The sequence below is a fragment of the Microtus oregoni genome, unplaced genomic scaffold (assembly GCF_018167655.1).
Source record: "Microtus oregoni isolate MIOR12 unplaced genomic scaffold, Mior012 000035F_ref0000213, whole genome shotgun sequence".
Taxonomy (NCBI): Eukaryota; Metazoa; Chordata; class Mammalia; order Rodentia; family Cricetidae; genus Microtus; species Microtus oregoni.
In genome coordinates this window covers 5,429,329-5,444,334 of record NW_024543094.1, presented here as the reverse complement: position 1 = coordinate 5,444,334, position 15,006 = coordinate 5,429,329, and the positions used below count along the sequence as shown (strand labels likewise).

At 43.4% G+C, this 15,006-nt stretch overlaps 1 protein-coding gene across 2 annotated transcripts in view; it reads left to right on the top strand.

Moving 5' to 3' along the window:
* Heatr1 (HEAT repeat containing 1) overlaps nt 1-15,006 on the top strand; it is a 46,735-nt gene that overhangs the window by 25,968 nt on the left and 5,761 nt on the right. Inside the window, exons 26-39 of one of the 2 annotated variants that reach the window (XM_041630631.1) lie at nt 2,052-2,060; nt 3,621-3,724; nt 3,869-4,012; nt 4,630-4,748; nt 4,841-4,962; nt 5,700-5,828; nt 7,066-7,296; nt 7,686-7,812; nt 8,326-8,486; nt 11,900-11,946; nt 12,235-12,358; nt 12,956-13,096; nt 13,776-14,068; nt 14,706-14,856. In XM_041630631.1, coding sequence (XP_041486565.1) covers nt 2,052-2,060; nt 3,621-3,724; nt 3,869-4,012; nt 4,630-4,748; nt 4,841-4,962; nt 5,700-5,828; nt 7,066-7,296; nt 7,686-7,812; nt 8,326-8,486; nt 11,900-11,946; nt 12,235-12,358; nt 12,956-13,096; nt 13,776-14,068; nt 14,706-14,856 — 1,902 coding nt within the window. The remainder of the gene's footprint in view (nt 1-2,051; nt 2,061-3,620; nt 3,725-3,868; nt 4,013-4,629; nt 4,749-4,840; nt 4,963-5,699; nt 5,829-7,065; nt 7,297-7,685; nt 7,813-8,325; nt 8,487-11,899; nt 11,947-12,234; nt 12,359-12,955; nt 13,097-13,775; nt 14,069-14,705; nt 14,857-15,006) is intronic. The other variant, XM_041630632.1, reaches the window with a different exon arrangement.

The window sequence follows — 15,006 nt, the reverse complement described above, 5'->3', positions numbered from 1 at the left end:
GAAGCCATCAGCTGTCGTGGCTCCTCAGCTAGGCATGGAACCTCAGGAGCCCCTTCCCATTCATGCTTTAAAAATTTATTTTTTCCAGTTTTTGAGACAGGGTTTCTTTTATGTAGCCTTGACTGTCTTGGAACTCACTCTGTAGACCAGGCTGGCCTCGAACTCATATAGAGTCCAGAGTGCTGCGATTAAAGGCGTGCAGGTAAGCACAGCTGCTGTGAGTTCGCATGGGAGTCCAGCATTTCACAGCATTCTCCGTCTTTCCAGTCTTAGATGATTTCTGCCCACTACTCCAAGTTCCTCGAGCCTTGTTTGGTACAGGCAGTCAGTACAGACGTCCCATCTGTGGCTGACATTCACAGTCATTTACTTTCAGTCTATTGAATGGCTAGGGGTCTTTTGCAAAAACTACTGCCCTCTGTATAGGAAGCTTCTTTGAGCAAGACTGAGCGCAGCACAGATGGTTCTAAAGGTCCATAATGGTGAGGGAGGCACGGTGATAGGCAGATACAGCAGCAAGCTGAGAGACCACATGTTACCATCCAAGTGCAGGAAACAGGACAAAGTAGGGCGAGGCTATTCACCTTTTTTTTTAATTATTGTTATATGAAGTATATATTTTTAGTAAGTTAGGGCATATGGTTACCTTGTTTTGGTTCTTACTCAGTAGGTATGGCTGCCTTTTTCATGAAGAATAGGGAATTATGAGGGGCTTGATGTTGAGCAAGGTGACCTTATTTTACTTAAATAGATACGTAATGTATAAGATGGAATTGAAACTGCTTGTTACTTTTTTATGTATATTGAAACCTAGCTACATTGGGGTGGATTATTCCATTTCCTGAATTGACTGAAATAGAGAATGGCAGGGGCAGTGAATAAAGTGATTGCCATATGAGTGTGAGAAATGGAGTTTGTGTCCTGCATAAATTCTGCTGTGCATTGTAGCCCATCTGTAGTTCTTGCGGTTAAAAGACAAAGACAGGCCTGGTGGTAGTGGGGCACACCTGTAATCCCAGACAGGCCTGGTGGTAGTGGGGCACACCTGTAATCCCAGACAGGCCTGGTGGTGGTGGGGCACACCTGTAATCCCAGACAGGCCTGGTGGTGGTGGGGCACACCTGTAATCCCAGACAGGCCTGGTGGTGGTGGGGCACACCTGTAATCCCAGCACTCAGGAAGCAGAGGCAGGCGGATCTCTGTGAGTTCGAGGCCAACCTGGTCTACAAGAGTGAGTTCCAGGACTGGCTCCAAAGCAACACAGAGAAATCCTGATTCCAAAAAAAAAAAAAGACAGACAGACAGAGAGAGAGAGAGAGAGAGAGAGAAACAAAAACAGGATCTTGAGAGCAAGCTGGCCAGGTATACTAGCTCTGTGGCTGAGCTCTGGGTTCAGGTGAGCGACACCTCAAATAAGGTGAAGAGCACTCAAGGAAGACTTTTTTTTTTTTTAAAGATTTATTTATTTATTATGTATACAACATTCCTTCCATGTTCGTTTGCATGCCAGCAGAGGGCACCAGACCTCATTATAGGTGGCTATAAGCCATCATGTGGTTGCTGGGAATTGAACTCAGGACCTCTGGAAGAGCAGTCAGTGCTCTTACCCTCTGAGCCATCTCTCCAGCCCCCTCAAGGAAGACTTTTGGTGTGTATGTTGGCTCACCACTTGCGCACACACACACACACACACACACACACACATTCCACAGTTACAGAATGCATGCAACAATAAGGTTAATGAAATTCAGAGCTGGAGAGATGGCTTCCATAATTAAGAGCACTTGCTCTTCCAGAAGACCTGGGTTGGATTCCCAGAACCAACATTGCTGCTTACAATGGTTTATAACTCTGGTTCCAGGGCATCTGACATCCTCTTCCTGCTTGCACAAATACCAAGCGTATAGGTCGTACACAGATGTATATGCAGGCAAACACCCATACACATAAAATAGTTAATTTAAAAAATAGTGAAATTATAATCTCCAGATTTAGTTCTCAAATCTTTAACAGATTTTTCTTTTTTTTCTTTTTTCTTTTTTTTGCGGAAGTATTTTAAAGTAAGTCTAGAACATTTAATTTCCATCCCTATGCATGTCAGTTTTCACCTTTTAAAAACGGGCATTTTCTTGCCGGGTGGTAGTGGTGCATGCCTTTTATCCCAGCACTCAGGAAGCAGAGGTAGGTGGATCTTTGTGAGTTCAGGGCCAGCCTGGTCTACAAGAGCTAGTTCCGGGACAGGCTCCAAAGCTAGAGAGAAACCCTGTCTCGAAAAACCAAAAAAGGCCATTTTCTCACAACAACTGCACCATACTTGAAAAAAAAAAAAATGCCAGAGTTCCTTGACATCATTTATTACTCAGTCCATAGTCATATTTTAATGAATATCTCACAAATACTTTTGACAGTTTTTTTTTCTTTGAATTGGGTCTAAATATTTACTTGTGGTGGTCAGAACTTTTGGGGGGGAAAAAAAGATTTCTTGTTTCTACCCCATATCTAAATAGTCTCTTTGAGTGAGAATCTGTTATTCTTTCCAGTTAGTGAGTAATATCTGTTTTGGCATGTAGAGGCAGGGTGTTTTCCACAGAGGGACGAACGTGAAATTGTGAGATGCCTGTAACAGAGATCCAGGACCCCGTAGAAAACAAGTGTGTGCTGGCAAGAGGGCTCAGCTAAAGTGAACCTCCAAGTTAGATTCGTGCTGGCGAGTGTGGGCTAGCTTTGGTTGGAACCATCCTCCCTCTGCTTTTTCTTGAGGTTACATCAGACAGTGGGAGGGTAGGAGGCTTGCAGAGCTAGGGTGCCATTCTGGCCCTTCAGTTAAAGAAACCCTTTTCATGGGACCACCTCTGCTTCTCGTTTTTATTTTAAAGAAATGGGGATAATTAGGATCATAGAGATAGCATTTCAGCAGACTTTAAATATAATATAATGATAAGTAGATCCTTTTCAATTGAAACACAGCCATTGAGGCCATGATAAGATAATTCAAAAGTTGTGAAAGGGTGCTTTTTACTCTCATTACTTCATCTTCCACAGTAGACTATTGTGCACTTGAAATATTTGCAAGCCAGAGATTGATGCACCCTTAATCCTACTTGGAAGAGTGAGGTAGGGGGATTACAAGTTCATGGCCAGCCTAGGCTCCATACTGAGACCCTATCTTCAAAAATCCAAAAGCAGACAAACCAAAGAAGACATATTTTCAAGCATACCGTATCAGCTTAATATAAGCTCAGCCTTGGCTGTAAGGCAAGTGTGATTATCAGAACAATCTTTTGTACTTAGTGACAATGAGTCCATAGCAGCATATGATGAAATAAGCATATACTGAGATGAGTAGATTCCAAGATACCAGAGTAATCTATTCAACTGAGTATTTGAGTTTTCACCTTAAATAATGCATAAGAGGCCATTAGTAGTGTCTGTATTGGGGGCTGGGCAGGCCTCACGTGGCATAATGACATAAAAGCGGACTGAGATGCTTTCATCAACCTGTAGTCCTGTTCATTGCAGTAATGTTTTGATCTTATTTTGAAGTTGATAATTTAATTACAACTATTGCTGTAATCTTGTCCCAGTGAATTATATCACTAGGCATTCTTTCAATATTTCAGATTTCTGTTGATGCTGAACAAGTCAGAATAGAACTGGAGCCGCGAGATAAAGCCAAATCTTTGGGCACAATTCAGCAAACAAGAAGGCAGAAAATGCAGCAGAAGTAAGCGCTCTGACACACCAGGGGCCCTGTTCCTGTTCCTTAGGCTCTGGCTGCTCTAATCATGACTTCTAGAAACCCACCCATTTTACATAAACACACATAATGGTGTTTGCATTTTCAGTCTTTTTCTCCTCTGTTGTCCAGAAAATCACAAGATGTAGAATTTGTCCAAGAAGTTGAGGGCCCTTACTGGCAGAGAGTCACCCTCATCCTGGAGTTACTGCAGCACAAAAAGAAGCTCAAAAGCCCTCAGATACTGATTCCAACTCTCTTTAACTTGCTGTCGAGGTAAGGGCTTGGCTTTGGTCTGTGAGATAATAGAGTGGTAGAAATTTTGCCGCGTTGATTTATCTCTCTCTTTTGGAATACTCTTCTTATTTTGACTGTCTGTCCATTAAAGGAAGTTGTACTGTAGTTGAAATACTGAAGAATGGTTTTAGTTACCGTTACGATTTCCATAGCTGGCCTCCTATGTTGTGCGGTGGTTGGCCTCATCTGCCTGCTTTCCTACTTAACTTCCAGTGCCATATCTGGGCCGCCTCACTTGTATTTTGAGGATGCTATATAACACCTGCTATAGTTTAATTGTAAATTATTAGAAAGCACAGCTGTAGAGGTTTGCCATTGAGTTGAGGAGTGTGCTGTCATTTAAAAAGTAAAATAATTCTCCACATTTGTTGGAAGATTGTTAGCAGGTTAGTGAAAAGAAAGTACATAGAGAGGAGAAATCATCTGATCTGTACTTGGTTATATGAGGAAAAACTAGAGTTTAAAACCTTGCATATTAGACTGTTAAATGATAGGCTTTTCTTTATTCCTTATTGAATAAATTCTGGACAGTGGTCACTAATGTGACTGGATTAACTTTTACATTCCCAATTGTTTTTCTTCTGTGGTTCCCCAAGGTGTTTAGAACCTTTGTCATCGGAACAGGGAAACATGGAATACACTAAACAATTAATTCTGAGTTGTTTGCTCAACATCTGCCAAAAACTCTCCCCAGACGGTGGCAGAATACCTAAAGGTATGTGTTTGGCAGAAGAGAAGGGCAGAAAAACTATCTGCTTTGCACATGAATGTATCAGCCACAGACCTTTTCCTTTCCCTCCACTGTAGACATTGTAGATGAGGAGAAGTTCAATGTAGAGTTGATAGTGCAGTGTATCCGCCTGTCGGAGATGCCGCAGACTCACCACCAGGCCCTGCTGCTCCTGGGTACTGTTGCTGGGATATTTCCGGTAAGTGGAAGGGTTAAGACTTGAGTGGCTGTTTCAGGTCTTTTCTTCCATGGAAATGCATTGGTGTGTACTGACTTAAATTCATTAGGCAAGGCTCAATGGAGTTTTTGTCTGGCAGATGTAAGACCCTGGGTTTGGTTCCCAGTGTAGCCAAAAAAAGAGGAAGCAGCAGGTTCAGTTAGTAAAGTAAAGTAGAATGATGGTAACTTTTCTCCCTGGGATGTGGTGAAGCTTCAGCTGTGGTATGTGGTTAGTTCTTCATACGGTGCCGACACAGACATAGTAACTATCCAGGAAGATTAGCCTGCCAATCCCCAGAAGATTCTAAACAGACAAGACAAAACCCAAGTTTGATTATCATCTACCTCATGAAGACGTGACAGCCGTCCTTGTAAAACTCCTAGCCACAGTAATGGATGCAGAGTGGGTTTTGTCGATCTAATATCACAGTCTCTTGTTCATCTGCTTTCCCTGCTGTCTGTCTACTTTGACCATTTATATTTGGAAACTTAAGCTCTGCCCATTTTTGTTTGTTTTTATTTCTGGTGGTGTAGAGCATTAACCTCAGTCCTTGAGCGTACTAAGCAGACACTCTGCTGTTGAGCTATAACCCTAGCCCCAGCCGCTTGCCTGTTTCTGAGGGAAGATAGCGCTATTTTTATTGGTGATTTTTTTAAAAAAAAATAAATCTTTGGTATTTAAAATAGAAAAATGGTGAAAATTGTGCTTTATTTCAGGATAAAGTTCTTCATAATATCATGTCTATTTTTACATTCATGGGAGCCAATGTCATGCGCCTAGATGATGCTTATAGTTTTCAAGTTATTAGCAAGACAGTGAAAATGGTCATTCCAGCACTTATCCAGGTAAGCTGTTTGGGTGCTGCCATCATTGTTTTACTCTTTCATTTTTATAATTTTTAAAATTTTGTGTAAATGCCAGTCTGGAAATATTCTGATTCTTCTGTGTCCTGAATTTTATAATGGTGAAGCCAGCAAATGGGCTTACAAATTAACATCTTCTGGTCCTACCTTCAAATATGTTAAATCTGGTTCCACTGAGTGACAGTAGTGTAGCCATGAAAGCATTTTGACATCATGTTGAGTAACTTTATATTGACTGTTTCGTGCTTTGATAATGAGCTTTTTAGATCAAGAATACAGTAAAGAAAAAAATAAGAGAAAGGAACTTTTACAGCTACATTGTCAAACTTATTAGCATTCAATTTAATACAGGTTTTTCTAAACATGGTCTGAGAGCCAAGACTCAGAGAATATTGTCTTTACCGGTGGGAAACAAATATAGGAGATGAAAAGTAGCTTCAAGCAAAAAAGGGTGGGGTTATCTCTTACCCCCACTTTTTAATATCATTTGTAATGCTTTTGACTTCACACTGTCTCCTTTTAATTCTCAGTGTTAGTTGGTGTTTCCTCTGTGTTCAATACCTTGGTATCCGGAGGGTGTATGCCTATTGTGTGTTTCTGTGTGTATATGTACATTGTTTGATAAAGGGTTGAGAGTAAGAAAATGTCTACATAGTCTGAGATAACCAGAAAAATTAGTAAGAAATAGGATTTGAACCAATGAAAGGGAGGGCACAGTTTATACAGAAATATGGCAGCGCCATCTGAAGTATGGGAAAGAGCACGTACACTGTGTGTGTGAAGAGGGACAATGCCAGTTGGCAGGGACTTGTTGGTAGAATTAGATGGCATTGGGGCTTAGTCTTTCAGTTCTTTGATTCAGCCTCTCACTCAGTCACTTTGTTTTGGTTGTGGGTACCAGAGTAAAATGAGTTGAACGTGGCTCTGAAAGCAGTGGGGAGCTGTTGGCTTTTCTGTGCTGGGCCTACTTAGATTCTGCCCATGTGAGGATGCCTGTGCAGTGTTTCCTGCCTTCTGTTGTGCTTGTGTGTGCACATCTTGTTTTGTACAGATAACTCCAGGGAGGCAAAGCCAGTACCTTATGCTATATTTCCCTCAGAGCCAAGTAGGACCTGAGATAAGACAGACACTCACTGAATTTTCATTGATTGGTCTAGTCCCTCTGCAAGCTGGTTTTGGAAAAAGGTGCTTACTCAGTTCCCTGCTTGATTTTTTGCAGTCTGATACTGGGGACTCTATAGAAGTCACTAGAAATGTTGAAGAGATTGTAGTGAAAATCATCGGTGTGTTTGTGGATGCTCTTCCACACGTGCCAGAGCACAGGCGCCTGCCCATCCTTGTTCAGCTTGTTGACACGCTAGGCGCAGAAAAATTCCTGTGGATTCTCCTCGTCCTGCTTTTTGAACAGTATGTCACCAAAACAGTGCTGGTGGCTGCTTATGGAGAAAAGGTCAGAATATTGGGTGGGCTGGTAAAGGGGAATGGGTGATGTCACGTGGGCTTTGGGAGATTGTTCATCTTAATGTGCATCATTTGACAGTGCTAGCCCAGAGGCTTCTTCAGGACAGTTCCTGGTTTCTCTTAAGCGTTCAGAATATGTAGACCCAGAACATCTTTGAACTAACATCTTCTAAGAGCCCTTGACTGTTTCTAAGAAACAGGTCTGGAGCCTCACCCATGGTTCTGGGCTCCTGTGCAGTTCTTTGAATAGCTGAAGGGATTTACACCTTTCATCTGGTGACAAACTGCTGAAGGATGTGTTCTGGGTGTGTCCCTAGTGTATGTTTACTGATGTACTTGTTAGGCAGTTATTGACCTTTTCCTTTTCTTTCTAAACAGGATGCTATTTTAGAGGCAGATACTGAGTTCTGGATTTCCGTCTGTTGTGAATTCAGTGTCCAGCATCAGGTCCAGAGCTTGATGCTTATCCTCCAGTATCTGGAAAAGCTGCCAGAGGAAAAAGAAGGTAAGCATGGCTCAGGTGTTGTCTACCATCTAATCTGAGAGCTGAGGAGGAGCAGAAAGAATGAGGCAGTCCTTGGAACCTAGTGTATCCACAGATCAAGAACTGTGGGCTTTAAGTGGCCTACCAAAGACCTGGCCGCACCCTACCTCTAACACCATAGCAGCTCTTTAGAAGTTCTGAGATACACAGCTTCAGCTTTTAGGCCAGTGTTTCACATGGACGTGGCTTCAGCTCTCAGGAACTCATCCAGAGCTGGAGTGTCTGATGTCTCCACTTTCCTATTGTGTTGTATTTTCTGCTCTTACTGACCCACACTTCTCAGGCCTGTGGGGTGGCTGCTTCCTCAGTGAATGTGCGCCCATTGCTCACTGCCCTGGCAGAGGAGTTTGGTGTCCTATCTGAGCACAGTTCCCTCTGAGATGGCATCCCGCTCCCCGTGCCACATCTGAAAGCCCAGTGGACAAATTAGCGTTGAAGATGAGTAAAGTTGTCTGTGTTGTTGCTGTTTTTCAGAAGCCAACCCCAAGACAATGTCTACTAAGAGTGAAGTACAAGACGAAATGCTACCAGTCTTTAAGGTGGACACGCACACAAGCAAGCAACTTCGGCATTTTAAATATTTGTCAGTGTCCTTCATGGCCCAACTCCTGGCTTCTAATCATTTCCTTAAAAAGGTGATGTGTACTTTAAGTGAGTTTATGCTAAAAAGTGATCTTGCTTTTGTCAAAGAATGATGTTTTAGACTTGCAAAAAAAAGCTTGGCAAATGTCTTATGAAAATATGAGGCATGCCAAGAAAGATAATGGGGAAACAGTAAGCTTCTCCATGCAGACCTGCTGGACATTACTCACCAGAGTTGAGACCCAGTGACTTCATTCTCAGGCAGCATAGGCTCAGCAGAAGCATGTGAGGATGCACAGCAACAGGCCTTCCCAGGCAAGTGGGGATAGCATTATTCATGCCAGCCCCAGACTGCTAACAACCAAGGGTCTGCCAGCCCAGTACATAAACCTCCTGGTTCTGAGGAAAGATAATGAACAGCACGGCCATCTGATAACCCTTTGAGAAAGGAAACTATGGTTTATAACATGGTCATGGAGAAAGTGTTGGTGCCTCTCCAAAAATCAGGAGCTAAGGTGCCTTCTGGTGTCCCTTCTGTGCAAGAAAAGAAGTGGAGCATGAGAATCAGGAAAAAGTATCAGCAGTCTCTTAGACCTATCCCTGAGCTCTGTGACTTCCTAATAGACTTGGTGTGGTAGGGTTATCTCCACAAGAAAACCAGCTATCTCACCTCTATAGAATGCTACTATTGTATTTAAATTGTAGGGGAAAACTTCATAAACAACACAACATAAATAAGGTACTGAAAATTCAGCCTAAAGAAATGTTGCCAAGAATATTCTGAAAGAATTTCCAGGGTTTTTTTTTTTCTCTTTGAGATAGGGTTTCTCAGTATAGCCTTGGCTGTCCTAGAACTTGCTTTATAGACCAGGCTCACCTGGAATTCAGAGATCTACCTGCCTTTGCCTCCCAAGTACTGGGACTAAAGGCATGAGCCACCACCACCCAGCTAATTTCCAAGATCTTAAAGGGCACAAAAGAATACTTGAATACCAACAGAGACAGTGTTCATGCATATGAAGATATAGCATACTGTTGAGCTGGCTAGAAGGATCAGCAGGTAGATGCTTGCTGCCAAGCTTGATGACCTGAATTTGATCCTAGGAACCCATATAGCAGGAATAGAGAACCCACTCCTGCAAGCTGTCCTCTGACCTCCACAGTGCACTGTAGCATACACGAGAGCACAGTCACACACACACACTAGATTTTTTTAAAAACCCACTGTTCAAAGAGTTTAGTTCTCTCTAGATTAACATATAAGTTTACTGCACTTCCCCAGTTAACTTTAAAATATGATATTGATAAGCAGCGGGTTAAGCAAAATGTTAGAGAAAGAGTAATCAGATGAGTCACTGTGACTGATGGCCAAGAGGAGAAACAGATCTAGGTGGAGGTGGATAGGAAGAGTGCAGAAGGTTTACAAGTCCACCAAGAAAGAGCTGTTCAAGTATTAACGCTGGCATGGTTTGTTTCTATTTATGGGGGAAGGTGAGTCTGCTTTCACACCATGTACATCAGATAATTTTAGGTATAGTAAGAACTTTGATGTGAAAAGCAACACCTAGAACTCTTAAAAGAAAATCAAGGAGAACAACATTGTGATCGAAGGAGAAATAATTTTTCTTTCAAGCTTTGATTCACCGCAATGCCACCATAGGCAAAGTAGAAAGCTGTAGACTTAGATTACTGCATTTTGTGGGTAAAATCATGTTTCTATTACAACACTGACAGAGATTAGAGTTTTGATGAAGAGGAACCATAAGTGGCTAGTTAATACTTGGTACAACTCAAGTGCCCTAGTGAGCAAATCAAGAAATGTGGAATAAGTGAGAAGCTGCCCCTCAAAGTGGCAGAAATGGCAAAGCTGTTCATACCGAGAGATACAAGGTTACAAGACAAGATGTACAGGTGGGTGTTGTCTGTGAGCGCAGACAGCCACTTCAGGAGGACGTGGTGGAGGAAGGTCATTGGTTAAATAAAGAAACTGCCTTGGCCCTGATAGGTTAAAATTTAGGTAGGCGGAGTAAACAGAACAGAATGCTGGGAGGAAGAGGAAGTGAGCTCAGAAATCATGCAGCTCCTCTCAGAGCCAGACACGATAAAGCAAGCCGCCAGGTCAGACATGCTGAATCTTTCCCTGTAAGACAGCTTCTACACAGTTTATTAGAGAAGGGTTGATGGGGATATCAGAATTAGCCAGTAAGGGCTAGAGCTAATGGGCCAAGCAATGTTTAAATGAATACAGTTTGTGTGTTGTTATTTCGAGTAAAGCTAACCGGTGGCAGGAGCTGGCAACCTGCAGCTCCCACAACAAGGATGTGCACGTGAGGAGTGTGTGTGAGTGAAGGCAGCCACTCAGAAAGCATTTGGCGGATTGCAGTGGGGTCAGAGGGGAGTAAAGCCTGCCTAGTTGCTTACGAGACTTATAACCGTCCTCAAGCTTCACTAGTACAGGAGGACACCCCTGATCTGAACTTGGCAGAAATGCTTCAAAATTCAAAACTTTCAAACCCTGTCTCAAAAAACCAAAAAAAAAAAAAAAATTCAAAACTTTCGAAACCACTTACTTGACACCATAAGTGGAAAATTGTACACCTGACTTCCTGTGTCAGGTCAACATCCAAACAGAAGCACAGGAGAATCACAGCATAAATTACCTTCAGACAATAAGGTAATTTCATGTTTAGACATGTGTCCCATCCTTACTATCATTTGTATGCAAGTTTCCAAAATTAAAAAAAATCTGAAATTGAAGCAGGTCTCATCTTAAGCATTTTAGGTAAGGGGTGGTATTCAATCTATGAGAGGAAAAAAAAACATAAATTATCTAGCAATATAGGGAAGTGGTTAAATGTATCTACAGAGGAACGATATGTCACCAGACTAAAGGAACTAGAGCAAGATAGACTTTCATACACGGCTCTTAATAATCTAATGTATATGCAGTTTAGAAACTTTGGGTTTGGTTGGTTTGGGGTTTGCCAGGGGCGGGGGGGGTCTTCAATTTATTTGTTTTGTTGAGACAGGGTTTCTCTGTATAGCTCTGGCTGTCCAGGAAACTGCTGTAGGCCAGGCTGGCCTACGGAGTGCTAGAATTGAAAGTGTGTGCTGCCATTACCCAACAACTGTCTAAAAACTTAATGGCAGATTCAGGCTGTCTGATGGTCTGGGATACAGGAAGAGTGGACCAGGAAGCAGTTACCCTAAGTGTATGAGCTCACAGGGTCACTTCCATAAGAGAAGCGTTGCGTGCTGCTGTGTTTTTCTGAATCTTGCTGTGCTTTACAGATAGGCAAACCCAGTCATCAGCTGCAGCCCGTAAGGGTCATCTGAACCTACTCAGCCTGTCATATGAGAACAGTTCCAGGGGCGGGATGATGGGAACAATTTGTTTGTGTAACCTGTATCAAGTGATGCCATCGTCAGCATCCATGCTGTTCTCATGAGCTTCTTCCATTCGTAGGTAGTTGAAAGTGGTGGTCCTAAGATCCTGCATGGCCTGGAACAGAGGTATGTTTTTCTTTTTTTCCTTTTTGGGGAATAACTCAAACTTGCAGAGAAAGTGGAAGGGCGTAACAGATATGCAGTCTATCTTACTGCCACTTTGCCCCTGCCTTTCTCATTTTCGCTGAAGATGTTCTTTGCCCTAAATACTTGGCTCCAAGCCACAGTGAAGATTCCCTGGACTGGTGATCCTCTAGATAACCTAGAAGCAGAGTGAGGATACTGCCTCTCCCCTCCCTCCTGAAGGAATTCTGAGGTCCCAGGTTGCCTTTTCTGAGTGTGCCTCTGTTGTAGGTTGCTGGAGACAGTCCTTGGCTACATTAACACAGTAGCTCAGTCCGTGGAAAAGAATGCAGACAAACAGACTGTGAAGTTTTGGAGAGCCCTGCTCAGCAAAGCCTACGACACGCTGGATAAGGTTGGCTTCACTTTTCTCCCTATTCGTCATTGTCACCAGTTTTTATGCCATTGTAGGATCGTTTGACTTAAACTTCCACTTTAACCATACACTTGGAGCGATACCTTTTGTTGATACGAGGAAGCTCAAGTGCTCCTTGTCTGAAAGCAAGCGTTTCCCTACCCACGAGACACGTGCCTCAGTAAATCTGATGAAGGGTTTATCGTGTGTGTGTGATGCTCTGCTTCATTGCAGTGGGGTAATAGAATGCCCCACTGTTAGATGTAATAGATAAATGATTACCCTTGAAGTTAGGACATGGCCTGGGGTAGTTTACTTCCTTTTAGTATTGGATTCTCAGTTTTGTTTGTGATTAGTAATAACTACCTGAGAGCTCTTGTAAGAATTCTGTATAAAATGTCTGGTACCATGGGGCTTGCGATAAACAAGAGTGTGAGTTGGACATTGTGATTTGTGGTATATGTATATAGTCCCTGCGCTCAAATCCGAGTTCAGGGCCAGCCTGGGCTACATAGGTATACTTTCTGTCAAAATGATAAAAACTCTGTATTACAGAGTTGCTTTTCTCTTTTGTATTAATTGCTCCCTTCTCTATAGGTCAATGCCTTGTTGCCTACAGAAACATTCATCTATGTCATCAGAGGGCTGGTAGGCAACCCCCTGCCATCTGTTCGTAGGAAAGCTCTGGATCTTTTGAATAACAAGCTACAGCAGAACGCATTGTGGAAGAAGAAAATGGTGAGTGAGGATCCTTTTCCAAACCCACATCCCTCCGTCTGCTTATTGCAGAGCTGTCTTCTCAGGTACACCGTTTAAACTGGGAGGATATTGCTCTCTGGGTTGGCATACTGTGTGTGTTTATGTGAGACAGACGTGTGTTGTTCATTCTCAAGCTGAAGGTGTGTTAAAGTGGACTTCTGCTTGCTGTAAGGAATGTAGCTGGAACTAGAAATGGTAGCACTTAGGAGCCCAAGATAAGAGGCTCTCAAGTTCATACTCTATAGTGAGTTCTAGGTCAGTCAGGGCAGCTTAGTGAGACCCTGTCTCAAAAGTCAAATGCAAAAAGAGGGCTGAGAATGCTGAGATGGCTCCACAGATAAACACTGGCTGCTCTGCCAGAGATCCCGAGTTCAAGTCCCAACAACCACGTGGTGGCTCAGAACCATCGGTAATGAGATCTGGTGTAAGAGGGTTGGGATTGTAGCTCCATGGTAGAACACTCATTTAACATGATCAAGGCCCTGGCTAACACTGCTCCACTGGGGACTAAGGAAGAACAGTCACTTGAATGTGGTTGTGTGGCTTGGGACTTAGTCTGGACTTGAATCATATCAGATAGACCCAAGCAGGGAAGATGGGAAAGGAGACTGGCCCTCCTTATAGCTCTGATTATTGGTCATTTTGACTGCCTCTTCAGGTTCACCGCTTTCTAAAGCTGGTTCCAGTCCTTCTAGACATTGTGCAGCATAAGAAAAAGGAGGCAGAAGATGAACAAGCGATTAACAGACAGACAGCGCTGTACACCCTAAAGCTCCTATGCAAGAACTTTGGAGCACGGAACCGAGAGCCTTTCATACCCGTTCTGAGCACTGCAGTAAAGCTGATAGCACCAGAGAAAAAGGAGGAGAAAAACGTCCTGGGAAGTGCCCTGCTGTGCATAGCGGAGGTGACCTCCACTTTGGAAGCACTGGCCATCCCTCAGCTTCCCAGGTACCGTGGAACAGGAGCCGCTACAGCAGAAAGGGGAGAATGTCTCACGGACCTTTGGGCTTCTCGACTAGAGATAAAAAGTGCATGAAAATAGACTTGTGAAAAAATTGATCTCACTGGGAAGTGCACTGTTGCTGTGACCTTCAGACACGTAGCTTGGTGATGCAATTCCTTTGTGGAATCCTGTGCTTAGGGAACAGTGGTGAAATTCCCTGTTGAGAAACATGACCAGAGCAGCTTTTTGCTGCCACAGAGGGAAGCTCGGTGCTCTTGACTGCTGTTGGCTCTGACCATAACCAGCTGTGCAGCTGTGGCGAGTTACTTGTTTAAAGCCCTGCCGTGTGTAATACGGGGCATTCTCTGCATACCTCAGGGTTTCTCTTCATAGGGCTGCCGTGCTTTGCACACCGTCTTAACACCTAGCACGTGTTCCGTCATTGGAGGACATTCTGTAATAGTTACCAGTGTGTCAGCACTGCTGGCACCAAGTGGTGTAAAACGCGCAGGCAGTATTCTGTACATTGTAGGTTACAGGGTTATAGCAAGCCCAGCTGGCCGAGGGCTTTTCTTCATATCCCCTTCTCAGTGCGTGTCTGAGCTGTAAAGCTGCTCTAATGCACTTGTTCCTTCTTGCCAGTCTGATGCCATCGCTGCTAGCAGCCATGAAGAGCACCAGTGAGTTGGTCCACAGTGAAGTCTGCCTGCTCAGCGCCCTGGCTGCCCTGCACAAAGTTGTTGAGACTCTCCCACACTTCATCAGCCCCTACCTGGAAGGACTTCTGATCCAGGTAGGCTCTGGTCAGCTATGATTTGCTACCCAGGGTGGCAAGGGAAACAGTTTTACCCTTTCAGTCCCTTTACTGGCTCTTCATTCACCACCGTTTGGCAGACATGATTCTTGTTTCTGTCTGTTGAACGTGTATCCCTTTTTTCTGCCA